Genomic DNA, 24,850 nt, shown 5'->3' with positions numbered 1-24,850 from the left:
ACCCGTGCTGGATAATGCCACAGACCACTTCCATCACAGAAAGGTGATTTGCAGGGAAGAAGATGTAATTCCAAGATCCAGAGCTGTGATGTCTTCTCACTTTCTGTGCTGCTAGGCACAAATGTGAGAAAAACAGTACATGCAGGGAAAACACTGACATACATCAATAAATTTATTCCTGCTTTTTATACACGTTTTTCTTCTTTTATAATTATTTTTTGAGCTTTTACTGTTTGATAGTTTAGACTTTGCGTTTGAATCCACTCATTATTGTGATTTCCAGCTGTTAAGAACATCTAACAGGTTTTTGTTTTGTTTTGCTATTGTTGTATATTAAGGGCTTTTAGGCAGGAAGTGGTGGCAGTGCAGGCCTTTAATCCCAGCACTCCGGAGGCAAAACAAGGTGAATCTCTGGTCTACAAAGAGAGCTCCAGGGCAGGTAGGGCTGCACAGTAGAAACCCTGTCTTGAAAAGGAAAAAAAAAAAAAAAAAAAAAAAAAGGCAGGGCGGGGTAATGTCACCTCGAAGGCCAGCCCACGCCGAATAAAGGCCACCTTGTTTCAGAGAATGTATGGATTTGGCGTAGTATCATTATTTTATGAATATCCTATTTTGAAGCTTTTCATGACATGTCTTTACACATTTCCCTCTTGCACACCAGGGAAGCGTTGGGAATTAGATTGGTTTCACTCCTTAGTCTAGACTGCAGCTACTTCCTCTGAGAACACATCAGGAGCCTATTGACAAATGGCAAATTCATTTAAGCAAGCAGAGACCCGCCACAGGGAGGGACAGAGTACTGGAGTCTGACTGTCCTTGTGTCCTTGAGGTCCACAGTGACACAGTTCAAGGATAGCACTCTTGCCTGCTACAGACCGTTCATTTGACCTCAGTCCAAAGCTGATCCTGAGTTCAGTTACAGTATTTTATGCCCCTGTTCATTTCCTGTCCTACACACAAGTCAGAGTGACATATATTTTGTCGATATTTAGCTTGCTCAACAGAGTAGGCAACCTGCCTGCAGAGAAGACATTTTCCTAAAGCGGAAGAATTTCCCACAAGCCATTGCTAGTAGAGAGGGAGGAGAGGAATTGGATGTCACAGCAGACCCAGGAATGTCGCCAACTTCAGGGTCGCTGGCGAAGGGGCAATGGCCTTTTGCTGTTCTCCGACCCAGAAATAGCAGTGAGAGTGGGAATCTGAATGGGGAAGAGAAGTGGGTGGGAAGGAACCAGAGGGCACGTGACATGAACAGGTATGTGGTGGGTGGGGCCGTGGGTCGGCATTCAGGAACGGAAGGAAGTAGGAATTCCAACACCCGCCATTCCCTCCGGGACCTAGGAAACCTCTGGCTTCTGAACCGAAGGTGCGGAGGGTACAAGTGCTGCCTGGGAGAGTCACCAGTCAGCCGCGCAGTGGCGGGAGTTGCAATCCGACGGCCCTGGAACGTCCCAGGTCGGTCAGAGGAGCTGCGGGGCTGGGTACCCTGAGGGAACGTGTGATCAGTTTCTCTGCTGGAAGCTGGGAAGCTGGCTTTGAAACCGCCGTGGATGTCTTAGCCTTGTTGCTAAATTTTGCATCGTGTGAACGGGACCTTATATTGATTTTTTTTTTTTTTAATTCATGGTATGGTTGCCGGTATATTTACAGAGCAGCAGTCGGGAGGACTTACATTATTATCTCTTTGCCATTGTAGCAGTTGCAGGCCCCTGGAATTTAAGTTCAACCATGCGTTCTACTTTACTACTTTCCTAATCAAGAGAGTGGCTTTTTCCCCTGGGGACTAGGTATCCCCAGAAAACGTTTTAGATATTAGTCCATTACAGATTTGAGTGAACCAGAAAATATATTTTAGCAGGCTTTAAACATTAACATTTACTAAGCAAACTTTGTAAAAATTATTTTATTTTACTTGGATTGGTGTTCTGCCTCCATGTATGTCCGGTGTGAGGGTGTCTGATCCCCTGTAACTAGAATTACAGACAGTTATGAAGTGCCATGTGGGTGTTGGGATTCGAACCCACATTCTTTGGAAGAGCAGCCAGTGCTCTTAACCGCTGAGTCATCGCCCCAGCCCCCTAAGCAAACTTTTAAGTTCCCATTTATTTTCCATCTGAGATGTAAGCACGCTAGCATATAAGTGAGGAAATATGTTTCCATATGTTTAATTCTGTATGGATACTATGAGAAGATATCAGGACACACTATTTTTTATGGCTATAAAACATTAGATTAGGACAAAATTAGAAGCATCTCAAATGTTTGTCATCACTCAAGTATATGAGAAAAATTTTCTCTTCCTGTTCTAAGAAAAGCATGTTTCCCATGGTCTCATGGCCAAGTTGGCATGGTGTTGTTTGGTTTTGGCTTAGTTTTGTTGAATAGGCATCTCAATTCTGCCCTGTCTGGCTAAGAAGTCACTGTTATATACCAGCTTGGTTTCACATGGGATATCTGCCTGTTTCTACCTTCTGAGTGCTGGGTTAAAACAAAAACACAGATGGCTCGCACACTCCTCTAACTTTGTTTTTTAATTTCAGGACTTGTTGGTCAGTACTATGACTGGACTTCTCTCAGTAGAAGACGGAATGCCTGGACCCTGGTCAGCTGGCTTTGTACAGAGATCGGACCTTGCGGGATTGCAGCAGCCTGGTTGCTGTGGGTGAAAATAGTTTGCTTGCAGCCACCTTTGCTCCTCAGGGTTCCTAGGAAAACTACTCGGTAACTTTGTGAGCTTTGTGTGAATGGGTGTCCTTTTGGCTGGTTTAAGGCATCTTTCCTTTTTGTTCCATGACAAATTCAGAAACTCAGTGTATAATCCTGTCGGCCCACTCATTCAGTTCCATTTCTGCCCTTGTGTTTTGATGGAGCTGTGACTAGAAGTTGTTGAACTCCGGAGATGGTGACTGGAAATGCTCCCTAAGTATTTTCAGTATTCAGACACTGCATGGACTTTGGGGACTCATTTGTGGACTCCTCTTCCTATGTTTTCTCGTTATCTACCGAGCATTGAACTGTGTCAGAAACCCAGGAGCTTTCTGAAGACTCTCTTTCCCATTGTGCAGGACTCACTGAGAAGCTAGAGCTGCTCACTTGAAGCAGAAGCAGGAGCCCTGGAAGGTGGAGAGGAAGGAGACAGAGGCAAATGTACCAGGTGTTTTGGAGGGGTTGAGTTAGGGGTGGTGAGAGGTTCCAGTGATGTTGAAAATGGAATCAGGGTGGTGGTGGCGCTGTTTAATGGCTCAGTTGATAGCCTTTCCTGCTCTGAGGAGGACATGGGTTCACTCTCAGCACCCACATGGTGGCTGACAACCATCAATAACCGCTTCCAGAGCTCTGATGCCTTTTCTGACCCCAGTGGGCACTGGATGCAAACACACAGCACTTATATACATGCTGCAGAACGCTGATATTCATCCCCCTAAATAAAAACTCTAAAGAAAAAAAATTTTAAAAAGCAAAGTGCAAATAAGACATGAGATTGGTTTTGCCACATTGTTTCTCTAGAAACGTTTTTGAAATATTCTATAAATAATCTCAAGCTTATCTTATTTTACATGTCACTGATTTTATACGTAAGAATTAATACTAGGTGAAAACATGGTTTATGTGACTGCATGTTAGTGATGAAGGCTCCATTCACTTTATATCTTTTTGTCTCTTCACTCCAATATTAAATAGTTTCCTTACTATAACTTTACCGTCTTGTCAAAGTATGGAAAATTGTGCCTTGTTTGGTTCCTGTTCTCCTAACGTTGAGGTTTTTGAATGTTCCTTTAGATTCTATTTCATTTATACTAAAATTTCCCATTTTCTATAAGAATTGCTTAGTATCTGTGTAGAATCTTAACCCATCTATATAGTCTTTGCACTGATAATCTTTTGCTTTTCTTCATGCCAACACACTGCTCATTGCTATAATTTTAATAGATTTTGAATTCTTGGTTTGATCTTCTGAAGCATCTTGAACTCTGTTTTCTCAACTTTCATTATCACTATACCTCTACCTTTTTCTGTTTTGCTGGAATATCTGATTCCTGTTTAAATTAGAAACCTCCTTGTTAATTGTGCACCCCGATATGAATGAGAACATGCTAGTGGTGTGTCACTGTTCACCTGCCATGTATGTATTCTTCTGTTTTCCATCTGTTGTCTCTGTTCACATGCATATTAGTCAGTGACTAATTCATTTTTATAAGAATGTAATGTAACTAGTCATTTCTTAGAAAACCACCTGTGTGATAGAGCTGGGTCTTACACGAATAGTTTGCTTATCTAATTGTTGAAGATGCAGTACACTGCCTTGAGTGGTGGCTGCACTAGGTTGGCTCCGCACTGACACTGTGCCTCTGACTTTTTCTGTTGCATTGTCTTCAGGATTTATTTTGTTGAAAACTAGAATGTGGTCGCTGACTAGGCAGAGAGGGGATCTTGGTGCACATTAGGTGTGGTGTGTTTTTAATGTGTACTAATTGGCAATTGTAACTACCTTTTAGCATGATCTATTCAAATACTTTGCTTCTTAGTTGAAGTGATTTTATTATTTCGTTGTGTTTTATTTCTTTATCTTATGATATCTTCTGGGTGTTAACTTGTCATAGTACAAAGAACTAGCTTCGTTTAACTATTATATTAAGCTATTTACTTAATTAACTGCTCTATAGGCTGCTTACTCATACCTTTTAATTTTTAGGGGTTCCATGCATGCTTTTTATAGGATGCCTTCTTTTTGTTAGTTTCACCGTTTCAGTTCAAACATGAAGGTCTGTGGCTCATTGTATAGTAGGAGAGATTCAGACCCAGTTTTGTATTTTTTTGTCTGCATAGATGCTTTTCCATCACTAGTGTGTGGTAGAGTTGCTTAGTTTGAAACTTGCATGTGTTATTTAGTGATGTTCACACAGGGCCATTGCTCCTGAAGTGGTAGTGCACTGAGGTGTTTCTACTTTGCTGCCACTCCCTTGTTCTGTTGGTCCTGTGGCTCTAAAGTGTCATTGAGAACCACAGCTGGGATGCTTCAGGCTCTGCTCTGTGCACTTTGGGTTGTTGTCAGTTCTTTGTGTTGCCATGTACATTGAGTTTTCTCCTATTTTTCTGAATGTCACCCTTATTCTTCTGCTTTTACTGCCTTTGTCCCCTCTTCGCCATGATCCTTGGGACTTGAACCAGGTCATATGGATTTTCTCTTCCTGACTGTGTAGGCGGCATCCACTCATTCTCTGTATGCCATCACTTACGAGTCCCTGAAATAACTATTGCCCATTGCATAAAAAGCTTCTCTGATATAGACTGAAAGCAGCACCAGGCTATGCTGTGAACAGAATTGGGGAAAAGCAGTTTGAGTATTTGTACATGAAACAAAATGCCATGGAGTGTATTTCCTCCTACGGCCTGTCACCCTCCCAGTCACAGAGGCTCTTGTCCAGGTTTTCAGTGCATCACACGTATTTACTTATCAGTAACTGGCCCAAAATTTAACCAGAAAGCATTTTATTACACCGAAAACTGGCTTCGCACTATTGCAGTGCTTTAGGAAACCAAAGGAAGTAACCATCAAGCTGTGATCCCAGAGGGAGCTTTACCATACAGTTTTGACACACACAGGATCAGCCGGTGTATCTCTAAAATCTGAACTCCAAGTCCAGTTCCCTCAGTTCCCCTGTTCCCCACATCTCAGCAATCCAGAGCGACATAGATTTTGACTGGCTATCTTAAGTTAGTTTAATAGTTTGCTGAAGAGCTCACATGCAGAAAATTTTTCTAAGTAGTAATATATGCCAGATGTCGTGTCTAGTTCTAAGGTTCAAGGAGAGGATATTGGTTGTAGATGATGCAATGGGACACCACACGGGTGCTGACCAGCCAGTTGCTGATCTGTTCTGGGAGCTCTCATTTGCTTGTGATACATCAGTAGATTAACATACAGTCTCTCGCTTGGTGATAGTATGGCACAAGTGGTCCACATTTGGGTAAGGTTATTTTTTCAAAGATTTATTTCTTTATTTTAGGTATATGAGTGATCTATCTGCATGTACGCCTGTATGCCAGGAGAGGGCATCAGATAGTTGTAAACTGAGAATTAAACTCAGGACCTCTGGAAGACCAGACAGTGCTTTTAACCTCTGAGCCATCTCCCTAGACCCCCTGGCTGAGGTTATCAATTACTTTAATTGTTCACTAGCTTACTATGCACCTTTTGTAGCTATGACTACCATCCAGGTGTCTGAACTATTTCTTAGACATTACAGACGTTTCGGTGGTTTACTATTTTCTCACCCTTATATTGTTGATATGTAAAACAATAACCGATTTAGAATGTGAGTTTTAATGGCATAATTCAAAGATTATCATATGTGAGCTTTCTCATGGAATATTGACAAGTTTTGAAGTTGAGAATTATATTTCTTGCCAGATGGTAGTGACACACACCTTTAATCTCAATACTCAGGAGGCAGAGGCAAGGCAGATCTCTGTAGTTCAAGGCCAGCCTGGTCTACATAGTGAGTTCCAGAACAGCCAAAGCTTCACAGAGAAATCCTGCCTTAACTCCCCCCTAACCAATTTGGAATCAGTTTCTGTCTGACCTGCGTTAAGCCCTGTGGTTCTCCTCTCCCTCAGCCCACCAAGGCAGGAGGAGCAGAAGGCAAGGCCTAGAGCTTGGAAAGGCGAGAGCGCGATGGAGGTCAAACACATCGGGAACCACCTCAGGGAGCTGGTTTAGCCTTACTAGCTATCTAGTCCTTGGCGAGTGATGGTGGCTTCCAGGATAGTTGCTCATAATTGGCTGAAACCAGTCACTTTAAGGATGCTTGCTTGGCATTTGGCTGCATGATCCTATCATATGAATGGGAACACAGTACCTAATTATCCTATAGGCACAGTGAGGAGGGGAGCTAGCAGGGAGCTGGGTCAAGGGCCGTATACCAAATGCGATTGGGGCATCTATGTCTAAAGACACTCTCCAGATGAAGTGACTTCATTCTATCTTTTCTGAGGACTGGGAGTTGTATGCGATGTGAAAATACAAGGAATGTTTAGGGCTTTAGATAAGGTCTAAGAAACCTGAGAGGTTGTCTGACTGGAAGGAGGCGGGGACTCCAAAGTGAGGGAGGATCTCTTGAAGGAGGTGGTCAGAAACTGTCTGAGCCTTTTTGTTAGTAGTGGGAAAGGCTTCCACCCCTCCTAACAAAGTGTCTACCAGGACCACTAAATAATAGGTATGCTTGACTGTGGGCATGTGGGTAAAATCAAGTTGCCAGTGAGTCCCAGGGAGGGAGCCCCTAACGTGGTGAGTAGAGAAAGTGGGGCTACAATACTTGGAGTTGGAGTTTGATATCTGACAGGTCTTACAGGAGGCAACAGTAGTCTGTAAGACGTTTAAGTCCTTGGAAGTAGGCTGTTGGTGGGTTTTAACAGTTAGATAAGGCCTGGCTATTAGAATGAAAGAACTGGTGTAGACAGGGCAGAGTTTGACGAGTATCAGGAAGTGAGAGAGGGTGTGTGTGGTGTAGTGTGAGGATTTCTAGTGGTGGTTGAGAGTTTAGGCCTCCATGGGCTGCAGCCTTAGCTGCCTCGTCAGCCCAATTGTTTCCTTTAGAGACTATGGAATTGTCACTCTGGTGTGACCAACAGTGGACAATTCCAATAGGTGTGGGAAGGTGGGAGGCTTTCAACATGACCATAATCTGGTCTGCATTAGTTATACATTCTCCTTTTGTTGTTAGTAATACTCACTCTTTCCAGATGGCAGCATGGGACAGGAGGATATGAAAGGCATATTTGGAGTTTGTGTAAACATTTAAGGATGGTCCCTGTGCCACTTAGAAGGCACGGTTGAGGGCTATTAATTCGGCCTGTTGATTAGTGGTATGGGCAGGGAGGGCCTGTCCCTCATCTACCTCAGTATCCAACACCGTGGCATAACCAGCTTTTTGGGCTCCTTTGTGTACAAAGGAGCTGCCATCTGTGTACCAGGTATGGATGGCTTGGGGACGTGTGCCCTTCTGTGAGGGGTGGGGCAAAAGTTCCTCCAACGTTTCAGTGCAGGAATGAGATGGGAAATAGCATTAGGCTGGAGAAGATTCGAGATATTAAGAGGTGGGCATGGTTGGAAGGTAGTGTAGAATCATCTACTAGCTCCATCTAAAGGGAGAGAACCATAGAAAGAGGTAGAGCTTGTAAGCCTGTATACGTTAAAAGGTGGGACAGGTTGTGAGAAGAAAAAAAGTGTAACGGGTGACCCAAAGGTTAGTTTTTTTTTGTCTCATGAAAAAGGATCTCAACAGCAGCTAAAGCACATATGCAAAGTGCCCATCCTTGGGTGGTGAGGTTCAATTTCTTTGACAGATGTTCTACAGGTGCAAAAGAAGGTCCAACGGCATGTCACTCCTTTTCTGTTACAGTGAGAACAGGCAGGTTAAGTCTAGGAGATGTAAAGCTGATGCCTGGAGAAGGGCTTTCCTAGGCTGGTGCCGATGAAAGGGCTTAGAAATAGGTTTGAGAAGGGGTTCATGCAAGGAGCCTTGAGCTGTCTCATACAGAGGCTGGGTGTGAAAAGAAAAGGAAGAGATCCAGGGATGTAAGTAAGAAACCAGCCATTCCTAGGAAAGGTAAAATCTCTTTAGTGTGTGTGTGTGTGTGGGGGGGGAATGCCAAGTCTCAATCAGCTACTTTCTATCTAAGGGAATGGCTTTGTGGGGTGGGGTAATTGTTAGTCCCAAATAGGAGACCTGAAGGGCAGATAATTAGACCTTAGAAGGTGAGACTCTGTAGCTATGGCTAGATATGAAATTTAGAAGAGCAATGGGGTTAGCTTTGCTAATATGTAGGGATGGGCTGCAGAAGAGAAAGTTATCTACATACTGTATAAGCTTAGAGTTAGGGAGAGATAGGAGAATAAATCAGAGGCTAAAGCCTGAGCAAACTGGTGGGGGCTGTTTTGGAATTCTTGGGGCAAGACAGTTCAGGGAAGCTGAGTGGAGAAGTGGGTATCCGAGTCAGTCCAGGTGAAGGCAAGGAGGTTTTGTGACTGGACAAGGAGGGAGATAGAAAAGACTGCACCCTTGAGATCCAGGTCTGAGAAATGGCAATCCCTCCGGGGATAGTGGAGAGGAATGGTAAGGATTAACTACAACAGGGCAGTGTTGGACCATAGCAGAGTTAAGAAGTCAGAGATCTTGAACCAGGGTTTCTTAGCTGCAAGTATAGGAATCTTAAAATAGGAGAGGAAGTGAGGCAAAGGAGTTTTTTTCTTAGGAGTTCCGATACAATAGGCTTGAGTCCCCTAAGGCTCTCAAGATTGGGTGGTTATTGGGGTGGGGTGACATACTAAGTAGAGTCTTGTAGCTAGATGACCACAAGCTGGGGGGAGGAGGGGATGTCTAGCGATAGAGGGGTTTTGGACATGGCAGATTTGGGGGTCCACCTGAGAGGCTGGCAAAGGAAACAGCTTTTCAGAGCTGGTAGGCTGTGTACCTAGGAGAAGGAAAACAGAGTCTGTAGGCAAGATTGGGGGGAACAAAGGAGATAAAGGCTCCCAGTTTAATTAGAAGGTCCCTTCCCAGTAAGGGGACAGGACAGGTTGGCATTACTAAAATGAGTGGGTTAAAGGAATGCCCCTGAAAACAATTAAGTGGTGGAGTTTGGTGGAGTTGACAAGACTGCCCCCCTAGTCTGACAATAGGGGAACAAGAAGGAGAGGTGGGCCCCTCTCCATCAAGACTGAGTGTCCAGAAGGAAGAAGATGGGGCACCCAGATACCATCATAATTACCCATAGCTCCCTATTAGAAATGGTAGTGTCGGGTCAAGGGAGCCTGGGCACATTCAATTGTCCATGGTCAGGCCTAGGATATCAGCAGGAGGGCAATCTGGGAGTGATGTATCCCTGTCATGGGAGACATGGGGGCATCCATCAGCTGAGTGTCCTTCTTGATGGCACTTTGGACAAGGTTTTTGTGACCTGTGAGGGTTTGGCCAGGCCTGGACCCAGTGACTATTTTGACCACATTTATAATGGGGACCAAGTGATCCTTGAGCTGCAGGAGGCAAGAGAGTGTGGGTAATTGCCTGGGCCGGCCGGTCAGAAGGCCTGGGGCAGCGTTTAGTATTTCTGTTTTGGGGCTTTCTCATCTCTTCCATGGGGCACCTTCAAGTCTAACGCTAAGGCTTCTGACTGTGGAGTTATGAGTCCTCTCTCCAAATTTTTAGATTCAGCCCTGATATCAGGGTAGCTCTGGGAAAAGAAATAGGTCATCAAGAGTAGTTTGCCCTCTGGATTTTCAGGGCCTAAATTAGTGTATTGTAGGAGGGTTTTTATGAGGTGCACCAGAATTGGGATGGGTTTTCTTTTTTTTTTTTTTTTTCCTTGAATGACCTCTTGGGAGTTTTTCAAAATTTATTGGCTTAAGGGCAGCCTTGTAGATAGACCAGCCAGGAGGCAGGTAGTGAATTGGTCTCTTGCTAAGATGCCTTCTGGGAGCATTAGAATCCCAGTTTTGGTCTTGGTCAGGAACTTCCTGAGCTTCGACCAGTTGCGTTGTGTTTGTCTGATAAATATCATCTGCGTGTGTCCTCGCCTCTTCCCCAGCTTCCCTACCTTCCTGAGGTTGTTGGTATGTAATGTGTGTGTGTGTGTGTGTGTGTGTGTGTGTGTGTGTGTGTGTGTGTGTATCTTGGAAAGTGAGGTTATAGGATTGAGTGATATACTGGAGTTGTCTAATGAAAGAGGAGAGTTGGCGGTATAAGAGCCAAGTGTATTTTCTATTTGAGGGAATTCAGGTAGCAAGGAAGGAATCTGGACCCTGACTAATCATCCACCCCAGCAATCGCCCCCAAATGAAGAACTGAAGCTGGTTTAAGTTGAATAGAGGGGGAAGAAGGTTTTGCTGTGGAGCACCAGAGTGGTAGGAGGATAACACTATTGGTGGAGTGAAAGTTGGTGCCAAGGTAGGATGGTTAGGGTGGCATGCTCTTGGGGTGCGGGTGAGGAAACTGAGTAGGTGGAGGAGGAGGAATAAGTTTGGGGAGAAGGCTTTTGAGGAGAGGAAGTTTGAGATGGGAACCTGTGGGTTGATTAGGAGATGAAGGAGTTTGAGAAGAACCTGTGGGCTGACGTCAGAGTAATGGGGTTTTCATCGGCAGCATCCTACATGGTGGGTGATTCTTGAGGTTCAGACTTTATAGCTAGAGGGAACTGTGTGGGAAAACAGGAAGGGCAGAGGGAAGGTTTGGAGCAAAGAATCCTTGAGAAAACGTGTGAACATAAGAGACATCCTTTCATTTACTGGATGCTTGGCAGTAATCAAACAGATCCCATATTATACTGGGATTTTATGTGCTGTTAATTGGCCATTTTGACCCATTTCCTAAGGGATAATGAGGCCATGTTTGGTTACAGAGGTATGTAAACTTAGAAGCCTTTAAGACAATTAAATGCAAGGATTTTAAATTCTCTAGAAGGCATTCTACAGGTGTGCTAGGAGGAACAGACGACTGGATGTTTGACTAGTAATCCATTAGGGCGTCCCCAGAAACGGATTGTGACACTAAAAGGCAGGTACAGACTGTTCCAGCTGCTCCCTAGCTCTGGCCAGTGAGCAAATGAGCTGTCCCGCCCCGGGGACATGGTGCACGAGGATTTGAAGTTGGAGCGGTGGCAGCATGAGAGTTGGGCTGGAGCTATATCCGACAGTCTCGCTCAATGGGGAAAGTCCTAGTTGTAAGTCAGCGAAGAGGACCAGCTGCTGTCCTGAAGACGGGTGGCGGAGGGGGGGGGGCGGTTGGGATAGCTCTGCTCCCTGGGAACCAGAGAGGGCCAGCTATCTCTCCGACCAGGGGAAGCATTTACGCTGAGTGGGAGAGAACAACTCACCAGTTGTCCAGTGTAAGGTGTGCTAGAAGCCTGAGCCAGGTGGTCAGGAAATGGATCTGCAGGCAGGTGGGCGGGTGAGTCAGTGATGGATCAGGACGATTCCAGCGCTCATTTACCGGAGCCCAGGTGTAGTGGTGCCGCTGTCAGAAGTGCCTTACCTTTCGGAGTCACCAACTATTAAAATGTATGCGGTGGGGCTGTATGGCGAAATAGAAAGCACACTTCGAGGCCGATCCACGTGAGAAGTTTTAATTAGGAGAGAGAGGGATACAGAGACACTCCAGGGAGAGAGAGCGGAACATGGGAGGAAGTTCCTTTATAAGGCGACCTGGCACATGCCTAGAAAGTACGCAGGCATTTGCACAAGGTGGACACTTGGCTTCGGGTTTCTCTGTATAGCCCTGAGACTCCCAGAACTCGTAAAATAATAATTATTACCTATGTATGGGTTTTTTTGTTTTTTGTTTTTAAATCTGTATCTATGCCTGTGCACCACATGTGCAATGCCCACAAATACCAGAAGAGGGCAGTAGATTCCCCTGGAACTAGAGTGACAGTTTTATGAGCTACCACGTGGCTGTTAGGCTAGTTGCCAGTCTTCTGGCAGAGCAACCAGTGCTCCTAACCCACTCAGCCTCACTCCAGCCTCTTTAGCTAGGTTTAAACTCTATTAAATAAGATTAGGGAGAGAGTGAACCTTTCAATTGTTAAAGTGCCAGTTTAGTACTGTACATTTTCTTCTTTGCTTGGCTAGAAACCTAGATTGACATACATATTCTTTTGTTGGTTTTTGAGACAGGGTTTCTCTGTATAGCTTTGGCTGTCCTGGAACTTGATCTGTAGACCAGGACTTGAATTCACAGCTCTGCCTGCCTCTGCTGGGATTACAGATTCATCAACGCCTGGTCAATGCATATGTTGTTTGTTGTAATGAGATGTGTTTCATTTATTCCGACTTCTACCAGGGACTTCATGACGTCTTTGTGAAGACTGGTAGATGAGAGTCTGTTCCTACTGAGATTTTAATGTCTTAGAGTTTCTATTGTAGAATTTTTTGCTGGTGTTGTGGGTGGTGGGTTAGTGGACATGCTGTTCTCCATCCCCCATGAGGATTAGTGCTTTCTGTGCTGTGCACAATGGGTTGCTTTCCAGCTCTCTGGTATTCACGCATTTATCACATGCAATGTATTCTTTCCTATGTCTTCATGTTTGATTCTTCTGCCCCTGTTTGTTTGATCATTACTGTTTTTGTTGTTGTTTTCTTTTTTGTTTTGTATTTTGAGACAGGGTTTCTCTGTGTAGCTCTGGCTGTTCTAGACTTACTTTGTAGACCAGGCTGGTCTTGAACTCACAGAAACCTGCCTGTCTCTGCCTCCTGAGTGCTGGGATTAAAGGTGTGCACCCCCACGCCTAGTTTTGATATTGTCTAAGGAAGCTCTCCAGTGAAAACCTTGTGCTAATTTGTGAGTGCCTTCAAAGGTACTTCCTTCTCTGTCAATTCTAGCAGTCATTTTTTTCTGGGTGTAAACTATGGTTGACAACTATTTTCTTTCAGAGCCTTAAATATATCATTCTGTGCTCACTGAATACTAGAATATGAATAAATATGCATTTGGATTGTATTTTCAAGCTCATATTAGTGTTAAAGAATATGAGAAGATAATTGGAAAGTGGGTGCCCTTTCTACACAGTACTTAGATGTGAGGATAAATAAGGCAGCCTCTGAGACTGTGTCCTAGGGAGGAACACCTAGGCTGCTATGCTCTCCTACAAGTCTGGAGATACACAGTCTGAGCACCAGGCAGAGTTAGCTGGAGCTTTACATACATATAAAGTTCTTCCTCAAACAAGCAATGGTGATACACAGGTGTCCAGGAACTCTGATGATCTTCCCCGGCCTGTTTACTGCTTGGGTCCTATGCTCAGGGCTCTTATGGAAGTCCCAGAGGGGCAGACAAATGGCTCTTCAGAAGCATGTGTGTATTTGAGGAAATATTCCTTCCAGGTTTGAGTGCAGAAGCCCTGGGCAGGGAACTTCATGGGGGACAGGTGAAAATATGAGTTACTCCTCATATCAACACACCGCAGGAAGCCCTCCTGCTTCTTCTCCAGGTAATTAAAAGTAGACCTTCTCAGTTGATGACAAGGACAGAATTAAGTCAAGCAACCCATCATGCACAACACAGATAGCACTATCCCTCACAGGGAATGGGGAACAGGATGACCAATAACCCACCATCCACAGCACCAGCAAAAATTTCTAGAATAGAAACTCTACGGTATAAAATGTCAATAGGAACAGGATTTCATCTCATTCCGTTCCCATGTTTAATATTGGTGAAATTGAAACCAACATCTGTCATTGGAGCAGATTGTTTTTTATGTGATTATTGATAGAGGTGACAGTACTTCTCAGCCTCACTCTTACAGGCAAGGGTTATGAAAAACGTATGCCATGTGAAAACATCCTGACTTTGCTCTTACAATTTTTATTTTGGTTCCCAAAATTCTGTTGTGCATATCTTGCTGCTGTCTGTAAGTTTTGGATAACAGCAATGATAAGCCTAACTAAGACACTTACTTTTTCTACTTGGATAATTTAAATTCGTTCTCTGTCCTTCTTGCTCTGAGTAGGTACTGATGGATTGTGTTGAGTTACTGTGGAGGGAGCAGGCACCCTTGTCTCTGTTCTGGTTAGAGCAGAATGATGCATCTGTCCTCATTCCATGTAGTGCTATGCTTAGGGTTTGGGCTCCATGTCTTCATTACCCTGAGGTCTGTTCCTTGTGTTCTCCCATTCTTCAGAGCTTCTATATTGAGCCAATGTGATGTTATCTGCAGACCTTTCATGGACCTACTAACATGATTATATTTCTTCTCTCACTGAGTCTAACTATTTTGTGCCTTGAATTGATTGGTTTGTAGGTGTTTAAATAGTCTTGCATCTTGGCATGAAATCAACTTTGCTTCCATTTCTACACTTCCTGGAGAGAATTTCTTTTTCCTGTCCATTTTGGCAACTGGTCAATGATTTTTTTTTAACCTTTGCATGTATTTATTCTCACCTGCTTTGTGTATTAAGGTGTGATTTCTAGTCTAGGTTGTCAGCTTGACTGTATCTGGAACTAAAACTCCAAAATTGAGCTTTTCTCTCTCTCTCTCTCTCTCTCTCTCTCTCTCTCTCTCTCTCTCTCTCTCTCTCTCTCTCTCTCTCTCTCTCTCTCTCTCTCTCTCTGGATTTTTGCTTAATTTGAAGTGGGAAGAGCCACTTCTACTATGGGTCTTTTGAAAACCACAACAACAATTAAAAAAAAAATCAGACCTTTAATCCAGGTCTACTCCATACCTAGCCTTCTTCTGGAAGCCTATATAAAGATATGGAAGAAAAGCTTGTTTTTTGCCTGCTTTCTCTTGTCTTGCTAGCAAGTCTATTCTTTCTCTGGCATTAGCACCTACTTTCTTGGGATTCCAGCATATACTGATGACTATCTAGCACATCCAGTCTTATCAACTGAACAACTACTGAATTCTTGGATTTTCTGTTCACAGTCAGCCATTGTTGGATTAGCTGGACTGCAGCCTGTAATTCATTCTTCCCCCCATATACACACATGTATGTATATGTATATAAACAACATATACATATATACTACAGCACATATAATATATTAGTAACAGAACTAGTAGAATTAATTATATTAAATTTACTATATTAATTCTACTAGTTCTGTTATTCTAGAGAACCCTGACTAATACAATTCTCTTTTCCTTTGTCTTCTGGTTTCTGTTGGGTAGAATTGGTGGAGCGGTTGCATTATGTCTGTTTCCTTTATCAAAGTGGAGAATTTCACATCTGTTCCTTCATATTGTAGATGTTTAATTTTTTGATGGTAGTATTAATATCTTAATTCATTTAGTTGCCTCTCTTCTGCCTTAACTCATTGAGTATCTTTTGAATTATTAGTGTAATTAACAAATATTCATATTTGATTCTGAGAGAATGTGGTATTTCATTTACCTAGATTCTCTGATCACTTTCTTGACTATTATTTAAAATTGATCATTTAAGAAATATGCACCTATCTGTTATTTCCACATGGAGCAGTTTAAATTATGAGAGATGAACATAGCTTTGTTCCTCGTCCTGACCTCATATGATCAGATGGAATGAAGTTTGTTTTAAGTTTCATCTCTTTTCCCATTGTCACTCTAAAATACTTGAGCTTTTGTTAAGTATGAAACCTCCCAAATGTCCATTACTTATCAAGAGAAATATTTGAGATGATATAAATATGATCAATGTGTGTATCTTCATGTGTAATGATGCTGTCGTTATGAAAACACTGTTTAGTAATAGTGTCTAGTTACTCAGAATGACTCCTTATTTTATGACACATGGATGAACATGAGAGATATGTGTGTGTGTGTACATATGTGTGTGTGTGTACATCTCACATACAGACACACACACACACACACACACACACACACACACACACGAGTTACCCTCTAAACATTTAATTCAATTTCACTTTCTTACCTACCATTCTTTGTATACTTCTGACCTTTGCAGCTTGTACTCCATGAAATGTCTTTTTTATTTTTCCCTGGTTATTTTTCTGTGCTCCTGGAATCTCTTTCAGATACTGTTTTCTTATTTCTGAATTATTAAGCATTTGATCATGTTTTTTTCTAACACTTCTAACATTTCAAGTTTCCCAGGAAGGTCTTTGAAATCATTTATTTTTATTTTTTATTTTTTTATTTTTTATTTTTTATTAATTTATTCTTGTTACATCTCAATGTTTATCCCATCCCTTGTATCCTCCCATTCCCCGCCCCCCATTTTCCTATTATTCCCCTCCCCTATGACTGTTCCTGAGGGGCATTACCTCCCCCTGTATATTCTCATAGGGTTTCAAGTCGCTTCTTGGCAACCTGCTGTCCTTCCTCTGAGTGCCACCAGGTCTCCCCCTCCAGGGGACATGGTCAAATGTGAGGCACCATAGTACGTGAGAAAGTCATATCCCACTCTCCTCTCAACTGTGGAGAATATCCTGACCATTGGCTAGATCTGGGAAGGGGTTTAAAGTTTACTTCCTGTATTGTCCTTGGCTGGTGCCTTAGTTTGAGCGGGACCCCTGGGCCCAAATCTGCCTATCATATTGTTCTACTTGTAGGTTTCTAGGACCCTCTGTATCCTTTTATTTTGCTATTCTCCCATGCATCTCTCATTTAGAGTCCCAATAGGACGCCCTCCCTTCTGTCTCAGTTTCCTGGTAAGTGAAGGCTTTCGTAGGACATGCCCCTTGGGCTAGTATGCAGATATAAGTGAGTATATACCATTTGATTCTTTCTGCTTCTGGGTTAACTCACTCATTATGATCATTTCTAGCTCAATCCATTTATCCACAAATTTCGGGAATCCCTTGTTTTGAATAGCTGAGTAGTATTCCATAGTGTATATCTACCACAGTTTCTTTATCCACTCTTCTACTGAGGGACACTTAGGCTGTTTCCATGTTCTGGCTATTATGAATAAGGCTGCTATGAACATGGTTGAGCAAATTTTCTTGTTGTGTGCTGGAGCATCTTCTGGGTATATTCCAAGGAGTGGAATAGCTGGGTCTTGAGGAAGCCCTATTCCCATTTTTCTGAGATAGCACCAGATAGATTTCCAAAGTGGCTGTACTAGTTTGCATTCCCACCAGCAATGAAGGAGTGTTCCTCTCTCCCTACATCCTCGCCAGCATGTGGTGTCACTTGAATTTTTGATCTTAGCCATTCTGATGGGTGAAAGATGGAATCTCAGAGTTGTTTTGATTTGCATTTCCCTGATGATTAAGGAGGTTGAGCATTTCTTTAAGTGTTTCTCAGCCATTTGATACTCCTCTGTTGAGAATTCTCTGTTTAGTTCTGAGCCCCATTTCTCAATTGGGTTATTTGGTTTGGTGATGTTTAATTTCTTGAGTTCTTTATATATTTTGGATATTAGACCTTTGTCAGATGTAGGGTTGGTGAAGATTTTTTCCCAGTCTGTGGGCTGTCGCTTTGTTCTCTTGACCGTGTCTCCTGCCTTACAGAAGCTTCTCAGCCTCATGAGGTCCCATTTATTAATGGTTGACATTAAGGCCTGGGCTGTTGGTGTTCTGTTCAGGAAGTTGTCTCCTGTGCCAATATGTTCCAGGTTCTTCCCCACTTTTTCCTCTAAGTGGCTTAGTGTCTCTGGTTTATGTTGAGGTCTTTAATCCACTTGGATTTGAGTTTTGTGCAAGGTGACAAATATGGGATTTGTTTTGATTTTTCTGTAAGGTGAGAGATAGATTTCACTTTTATGTCATGGACAATCGTTCTCCCAGCTCACAGTGTTCAAAGGGACTCTGTTTTCTTTGACATATTTGCTTTACATTATTCTGCTGTGAGTTTATTTCTGGATTCTCTTTTCAATTTTCTATGTATTTCTTTGGGTGCAGGCTCATGTTGTCTTTGTCTTTGTTCCCTGTATTTTGAAATATGATCAGGTCTTGTGATAATCTTAAGAATACTCTTTTCTTAGGCTGAATTTTGATATGTGTGATTTTCCTGCATGACTGTTCCCAGGGGTTCCTGTTGGGGAAGCTGAGAGGGCTCAAAGGAAGCATTGGATGTCTGCAGGCAGGTCTTACCTGGACCTCCAGTACCAGTATGGCCTCTGGTAGAACAGTGGGCTGTCTGGGAGGAGTATTATTATTAAAAGTGATCATAGTGCCTTTCTTTCCTACCTGTTTCTCCTTTTTATCCTTTGTCTTCTTCAAGTTTCTTTCTCTCTCGCTCTCTCTCTCTCTCTCTCTCTCTCTCTCTCTCTCTCTCTCTTCACAGTTATTTTCTTAATCTAAATAAATTCTTCCACGCTCTCCTCTCTATATGAATGTTGGCAAGACCTCTAGTATCATATTGATTTAGGGGTCTCTTTTGTGGTTTGGCATCATTCGTAACATAGTTGGATTAATGTTAGTTTTGTATTTTTGACTCCTCAATGTGGAATTGCAACGAAAGTTCCAGTCTTTGTTCCTGAGACAGAAAAAGAAGAGTGACAGAGAAAAATGGCTGCTTCTCCAGTAAATGTGCCCCAGGTCGGTGTTGTGTTTAGATTTCTTTGAAAATTGTTTTTATATTTAAACCATTTATTATTATTATTATTATTATTATTATTATTATTATTTTGCCATCAATTCTTTTACTTTTCTGCCTCTGGTAATGCTGTGATCTAAAGTGTCATTTCTGTCCGTGTGTGTGTGTGGTGTTTTTCTTCTTCTGATTTCCAGGATTAAGTCTTTAAGTCTTGACACATACACAGCACAGACTTATTCCATTGTATCGCCCTTGATTATTACTGTAGGGACATATATACTTTTCTTGGACATAAAACTGCAATTCTGAAAATTTCTATTGTATGTAAATGACAATCAAAGAAATGTATTGATTTCCATTTCCTTCAGATGATGGAGTTAATGCCTTATATATTAGTAAGGAAGTTAGGCCTCATGTGTTCACATAGGTTACAATTTAGGAATGGTCCAATCCCCAGAACAACAAGGCTTATGAAAGTAGACATGCAAATTCTTTTATCTTTTCCTTTCCTTCTTTTTTTTGTTTGTTTTTGGGTTTGGTGTTTGGTTTTTGTTTTTGTTTTTGCTTTGCTTTGCTTGTTTTAGAGACAGGGTTTCTCTGTGTAGCCTTGGCTCTCCTGGGCTCACTTGTAGACCAGGCTGACTTACTCACTGGGATCTGCCTTGCCTGCCTCTTCTACCAAGTGCTGGGATTATAGGTGTGAGCCACCACGCCCAACTTAACATGGGAAACCTTAACAACTTTTGGTGGTACTACAGGGCAATTTATTGAAAAAAGAATTAGAAGGAACAAAATGTCTTAAATCTTAGTAAATAATTCCGCACCCTAAAGAGCATGGTTGCTGGACAGAATATGTGGCTTGTTCTTGCCTTAAAACTGATCTGTCTGTGAGAAGATGTATGTTACAGTTTAGCTTATTTTCTCTTTGCTGCTGTGTTGACACCTGAATCTATTGGTTTCAGGAAAGGAGCTGCTCATATCCTTGATTCCAGTGCTCAGTGCTAAATTCTCAATAGACAGATCAGTGCTTTCTTTGTCTTTTGTTTTATTTTTCTGGCAGGGTATAATTACTGCTGACTCCACCTCTATATTGCATCATGTGGAATATACCAGTAAGTATATTCTAGAGAGCATTGACTTTGTGCTGTGTATAAGCCATCAGCTTTCAAGCATAAACTAGTGTCCCTCATAATGACTTTGCTCTCTCTTTTTTCTTTATGAGAAGGCTCCCCTACCTTATGTTTCCCTGAAGCTGTGTAATACATGTTTAGTGTTTCTGAAGAGAGCTTGAGATGGTCAAGTTTTATTTCTTTCTTTCAAAAAAAATTTTTTTAACTATGAGTATTCATATTCATGTGCTTGTGTATTTCTTGCCTGCATGGTGTTTGAGGATGACACTAAACCCTTGGCATTGTAATCAGTCTCTTTGAGCTGCCTTGTGTGTAGACAAAATTAAAATGAGTTTTTCTTCAGGAACAGCAAGTGCCTTTTACTTCTGAGCTATCCCTCCAGCCCTTAGGTTTATATTTCTGGTTCATAAACTCTTGTTTTCCATTCTTTTGAAAAACAAAGGAAGATTCATCAATGATATTTATCTATGCAACCTAAAATCCTGTTAGATGATGTGGAGCTCAAATAGTGAAGAAGAGGTGGACGTCTAAGATTCAGGTTTCTTCTTCTTCTTCTTCTCCTCCTCCTCCTCCTCTCCTCCTCCTCTTCCTCTTCCTCCTCTTCTCCCTCCTCCTCCTCTTCTTCCTCCTCCTTTCTTCTTTATTGAAGACAGGGTGTCTTTCTTTCTTTCTTTCTTTCTTTCTTTCTTTCTTTCTTTCTTCCTTCCTTCCTTTCTCTTTTTCTTATTTTTTTTCTGCAATTGAGCCAATATCATGAGCAGAATATGTTCATATGTTCAGAATTGATGAAGACTTAGTATAATTTTCACTTAACTTAATTTCAATTACAGAGAGTCTTTCTCCATCATCTGAATGATTTTTTACACAAGCCATCTATTTACAGACATTTTTCTAACTTTTCTGCAATGAAACTCCATATGGAATTTCTGAAATTGTTATTCACCTGTATCAGCTATGTGGATTTTTAGAAAAATTTAGATAATATTAACATTGTCTATATTTGATCCTATTTTTTTTTTTGTTTGGAACATTGGTTGTATGCAGTGATGTTTTATAATCCTTACTGTTAAGAAAGAAAGAAAGAAAGAAAGAAAAAGAAAGAAAGAAAGAAAAAGAAAGAATGAAAGAAAAAGAAAGAATGAAACTGCCTGACTTTTGACTCATCCATGAATTCTGCATTCCATATTTGTTCTGGAAAATGTTTAGCCCTGCCATGGGCCTCACCATCTGAACTGAGCGTTTTAGTCAGATGAGGCCCAGCTGCAGACAGGATTGATCTATTCCATATTTGAGCAAGATTGACAGTTGTAGAATTTGGAAGCACAGTTTTGCTCATCATAACTTTTCCACCCGAGAGGAGACACTGTGATCCTATTTGATATCAATACAGCTTTTGTAGAATTACATTTCTACATATAGACCTCAAATATGTATTTGATATTCGTTACAAGCTTGCTGGCTGTGAGAGTATAAAGTCACGCTGTTTTTACAGAGATGGGAAATATAATATAGAGCATGACTGTTCTGGAAAGTTGCCTCTTTTTTTGGTTTTGTTTTGTTTTTCTTCTGTTTTTTGAGACAGGGTTTCTCTGTAGCCCTGGCTGTCCTGGAACTTGGTCTGTAGACCAGGGTGGCCTCAGACTCACAAAGACCTGCCTGCTAAGTTGCTGGGATTAACTTTCACTCTTATTTTATTTTATGTGTGTGAGTATATTTGCTTTGAATGCTATGCTTGCCGAATTCAGAAGAGAGCATTGGATCTGGTGGGACTGAAGTGAGAGCCTGTTGTCCCTAATTCTCTGGGTCTCTTGTACCTAGGAAAACACCTTTTTTTTTTCTCTACAGCAGCACATGGTAAATGGGTACTTTTCCATCACAGGGTCTGTTGACATTCAGGGATGTGACTGTGGACCTCTCCCAGGAGGAGTGGGAATGCCTGGACTCCGCTCAGAAGGCTTTGTACATGGATGTGATGTTGGAGAATTACAGCAATCTAGTCTTTGTAGGTAAGAAGACTCTTTTTCTAGAATTCCTGACTCAGCCTTTGTATTTACCTACCTTGTATGTATGTAAACTCCAGAAAGAAGGGAAGTTCTAATAATGAGCATAAATTTTTCATGGTGCTTCTTTTACATTGTTTTCTTCATTTTCAGCAAGAGTGGCCAATGCTGTATATTCTGTGCAGTCTCTCCAGTCTTCTTATGTAGTTGTTATAGAAAACTGTAAAGTTCAAATACAATTACATATTCAGACTAAGGAAATGCATTGTAATACACTTATTAATTGGACTATTTTGATTTTACTATTGAATTAAACTAGTCATCTATTTCTTTTAAAAAATTGAGACTTTTAAAATAAAGAGCTCTTGGCAGTAAGCATGATGTTGTTTTTGTTTGTTTGTTTGTTTGTTTTGACATACGGTCTCCATAATCCTGGCACAGCATGATTTTAATCTTAGCACTAGGGATGTGGAAGCAAGAGGATTTGGTACGTTGATGAGATCTTGGTTTACATAGCATGTTCCTAGCCAAGGTACGCTACGTAAAAGACTGTTTCAAAAATAGAAACATCAAGAAAATAAAGAAACATCCTTCATGTCACTCTTCAGAGAGCTGCTGTCTCAAAGTTCATAATTGCTTGATCATCCATTTATCCAACCTCCTGAAAGGTAAGTAGTTTAGATAAGAATGAGAAAGCAATAGCGTTAGGCCTTTGGATTGTTAAGAGATGAGAGTGGAGCTTCTCTTGAGCATCCATTTAATTATAATGAAACATAAAAAGCCTCTGCTACCACTCTATTCCTAAGAATTGCTATTTTACTTGTCTTAGAGAACTTAAGAAAACATCAGCTATTGAATCTGTTACTCATGAATCAATCCATATTATCCCTAATTGTGCTAACTTTCCAGAGAACCATCGTGTATGTGGAAAATATGAAAAATTCCTCTGTCAAGGCTCAAAGCACTTTGTCCATCAGCATGTGAACATCCAAGAGGAGTCTTATAAATGTAATGAACTTGGTAGAATAATTTATGAGTCCTCCCAGTGTACACCTTATGACACAAGTGTTACTGCAGGAAGCTATAATCAGTACAGAACTGGCAAATGCAACGATACCTCTATTGAGTCATCAACCATAAACAGACCTAAAAGTAGGGACTCTAGAGAAGAACCTTGCAAGTTTAAAGACTGTGTAAACTGTTCACATCTGTTTCCCATCATCAGTCAAAATCATAGAATCTACCCAACCCTAAATATACACCAGACAAATTCTGGAGAGAAACTCAAGAAATGTAAAGCCAGTGGCAAGTGTTTTTATCAGTTGTATCAAGTTAAATATCATTTTGAAACCTATACAGGAGAGAGACCTTACAAATGCAATGACTGTCACAAATGTTTTAGCCAGCTCACACACCTAAGAAGCCATCAGACAATTCATACAGGGGAGAAACATTATAAATGTAATGAATGTGGCAAAATCTTCAGCCGAGTGGCATACCTAAGACCCCATCAGAGAATTCACACAGGAGAAAAACCTTACAAATGCAGTGAATGTGATAAATGCTTCATCCAGAAAGCCCAACTTACAATACATCAGAGAATTCATACAGGAGAAAAACCTTATACATGCAGTGAATGTGAGAAATCTTTTACGTGTTGCTCAGGCCTTAGAAAACATCAGAAAATTCATACAGGAGAGAAACCTTACAGATGTAGTGAATGTGAGAAATCCTTTACCAGTGGCTCAGATCTTAGAAGACATCAGAAAATTCATACTGGAGAGAAACCTTACAAATGCAGTGAATGTGGCAAATGCTTTATTCAGAATGTCCAACTTAGAATACATCAGAGAATTCACACAGGAGAGGAACCTTACAAATGCAGCGAATGTGTTAAAGTCTTTACCCACCTCTCAGGTCTAAGAAAACATCAGAAAATTCATAGTAGGGAAGGAAAGTCTCCATTAGTAAATAATGTGGCATGTGTTTTATCCAAGGTCTGCCTTTAGGAACTATTGCAGGCTCCATAGCAGAGCATCATAAACACAAGAAACTTCCGAAATCCTGTAATTAATGTTCAAATCATAGGAAACATCAAGAGTTTATATTGAGGAAAAATTATTAAAATGTGACAATGTGCAAAAATTTTCAGTAAAACCTTCTACTTTTTCAACCTCAAATACTTCCTCAAGAGTGTGGTGTTCTATAGCATTTTCCTGGAGACCGAAACATTCCATCCTGAAGAGAAGCTGATTAAGACAGGAAATAAAAAACCCAAAATGGTTTCAAGAAGTCCCTGAAACGGAAAGGCTTCCCTCTGCTCAACTTCTATGAAGAAACTCAGATAAGTCATGCTATTTTGAAGAGCCTTTGTCAAACTGAAGAATCAAGTAAGATGCCCTTTAACCAGTAGCTATGCCCGCTTGTGGATAGCGTACTTCATGTTCTAGTGTTGATACGTTGTATTCTCTGCTGGGTTGGACTTTCCTAATGGCAACTGTTTCTGAGTCTGTGTTGCTCCCGTAAGCACCACTTTCTCCATATTTCTGTAAGTGACTTGAATAAAGCTCATTGATTCAACAAGATGGACTTCAGTGGCATGCATGCTTTGTTATCAGTTCCCATTTTTGATGAGTAGATGCATATATATGTTATGTCTCCTTAGAAAAAGTCTCTCATATAACATGTTCTGGACCTGTTAATTGTTCCTCCTACCTTATTGAAATCTAGAAAACGTTA

The 24,850-nt window shown here is 41.5% G+C and overlaps 1 protein-coding gene across 1 annotated transcript; it reads left to right on the top strand.

Annotated features, from left to right (window-relative positions):
• The first annotated feature begins 2,752 nt into the window (after positions 1-2,752).
• On the top strand, positions 2,753-24,189 carry LOC127191344 (zinc finger protein 664-like). The gene is made up of 4 exons (XM_051148408.1): positions 2,753-3,154; positions 18,907-18,983; positions 21,991-22,117; positions 23,021-24,189. The coding sequence occupies exons 2-4, from the start codon at positions 18,954-18,956 to the stop codon at positions 24,118-24,120; spliced, it is 1,257 nt and encodes a 418-aa protein (XP_051004365.1). The 5' UTR covers positions 2,753-3,154; positions 18,907-18,953; the 3' UTR covers positions 24,121-24,189.
• The last annotated feature ends 661 nt before the right edge of the window (positions 24,190-24,850 follow it).

This window comes from Acomys russatus, chromosome 7 (assembly GCF_903995435.1).
Source record: "Acomys russatus chromosome 7, mAcoRus1.1, whole genome shotgun sequence".
Lineage (NCBI taxonomy): Eukaryota > Metazoa > Chordata > Mammalia > Rodentia > Muridae > Acomys > Acomys russatus.
This window is presented reverse-complemented; position numbering and strand designations above follow the sequence as displayed.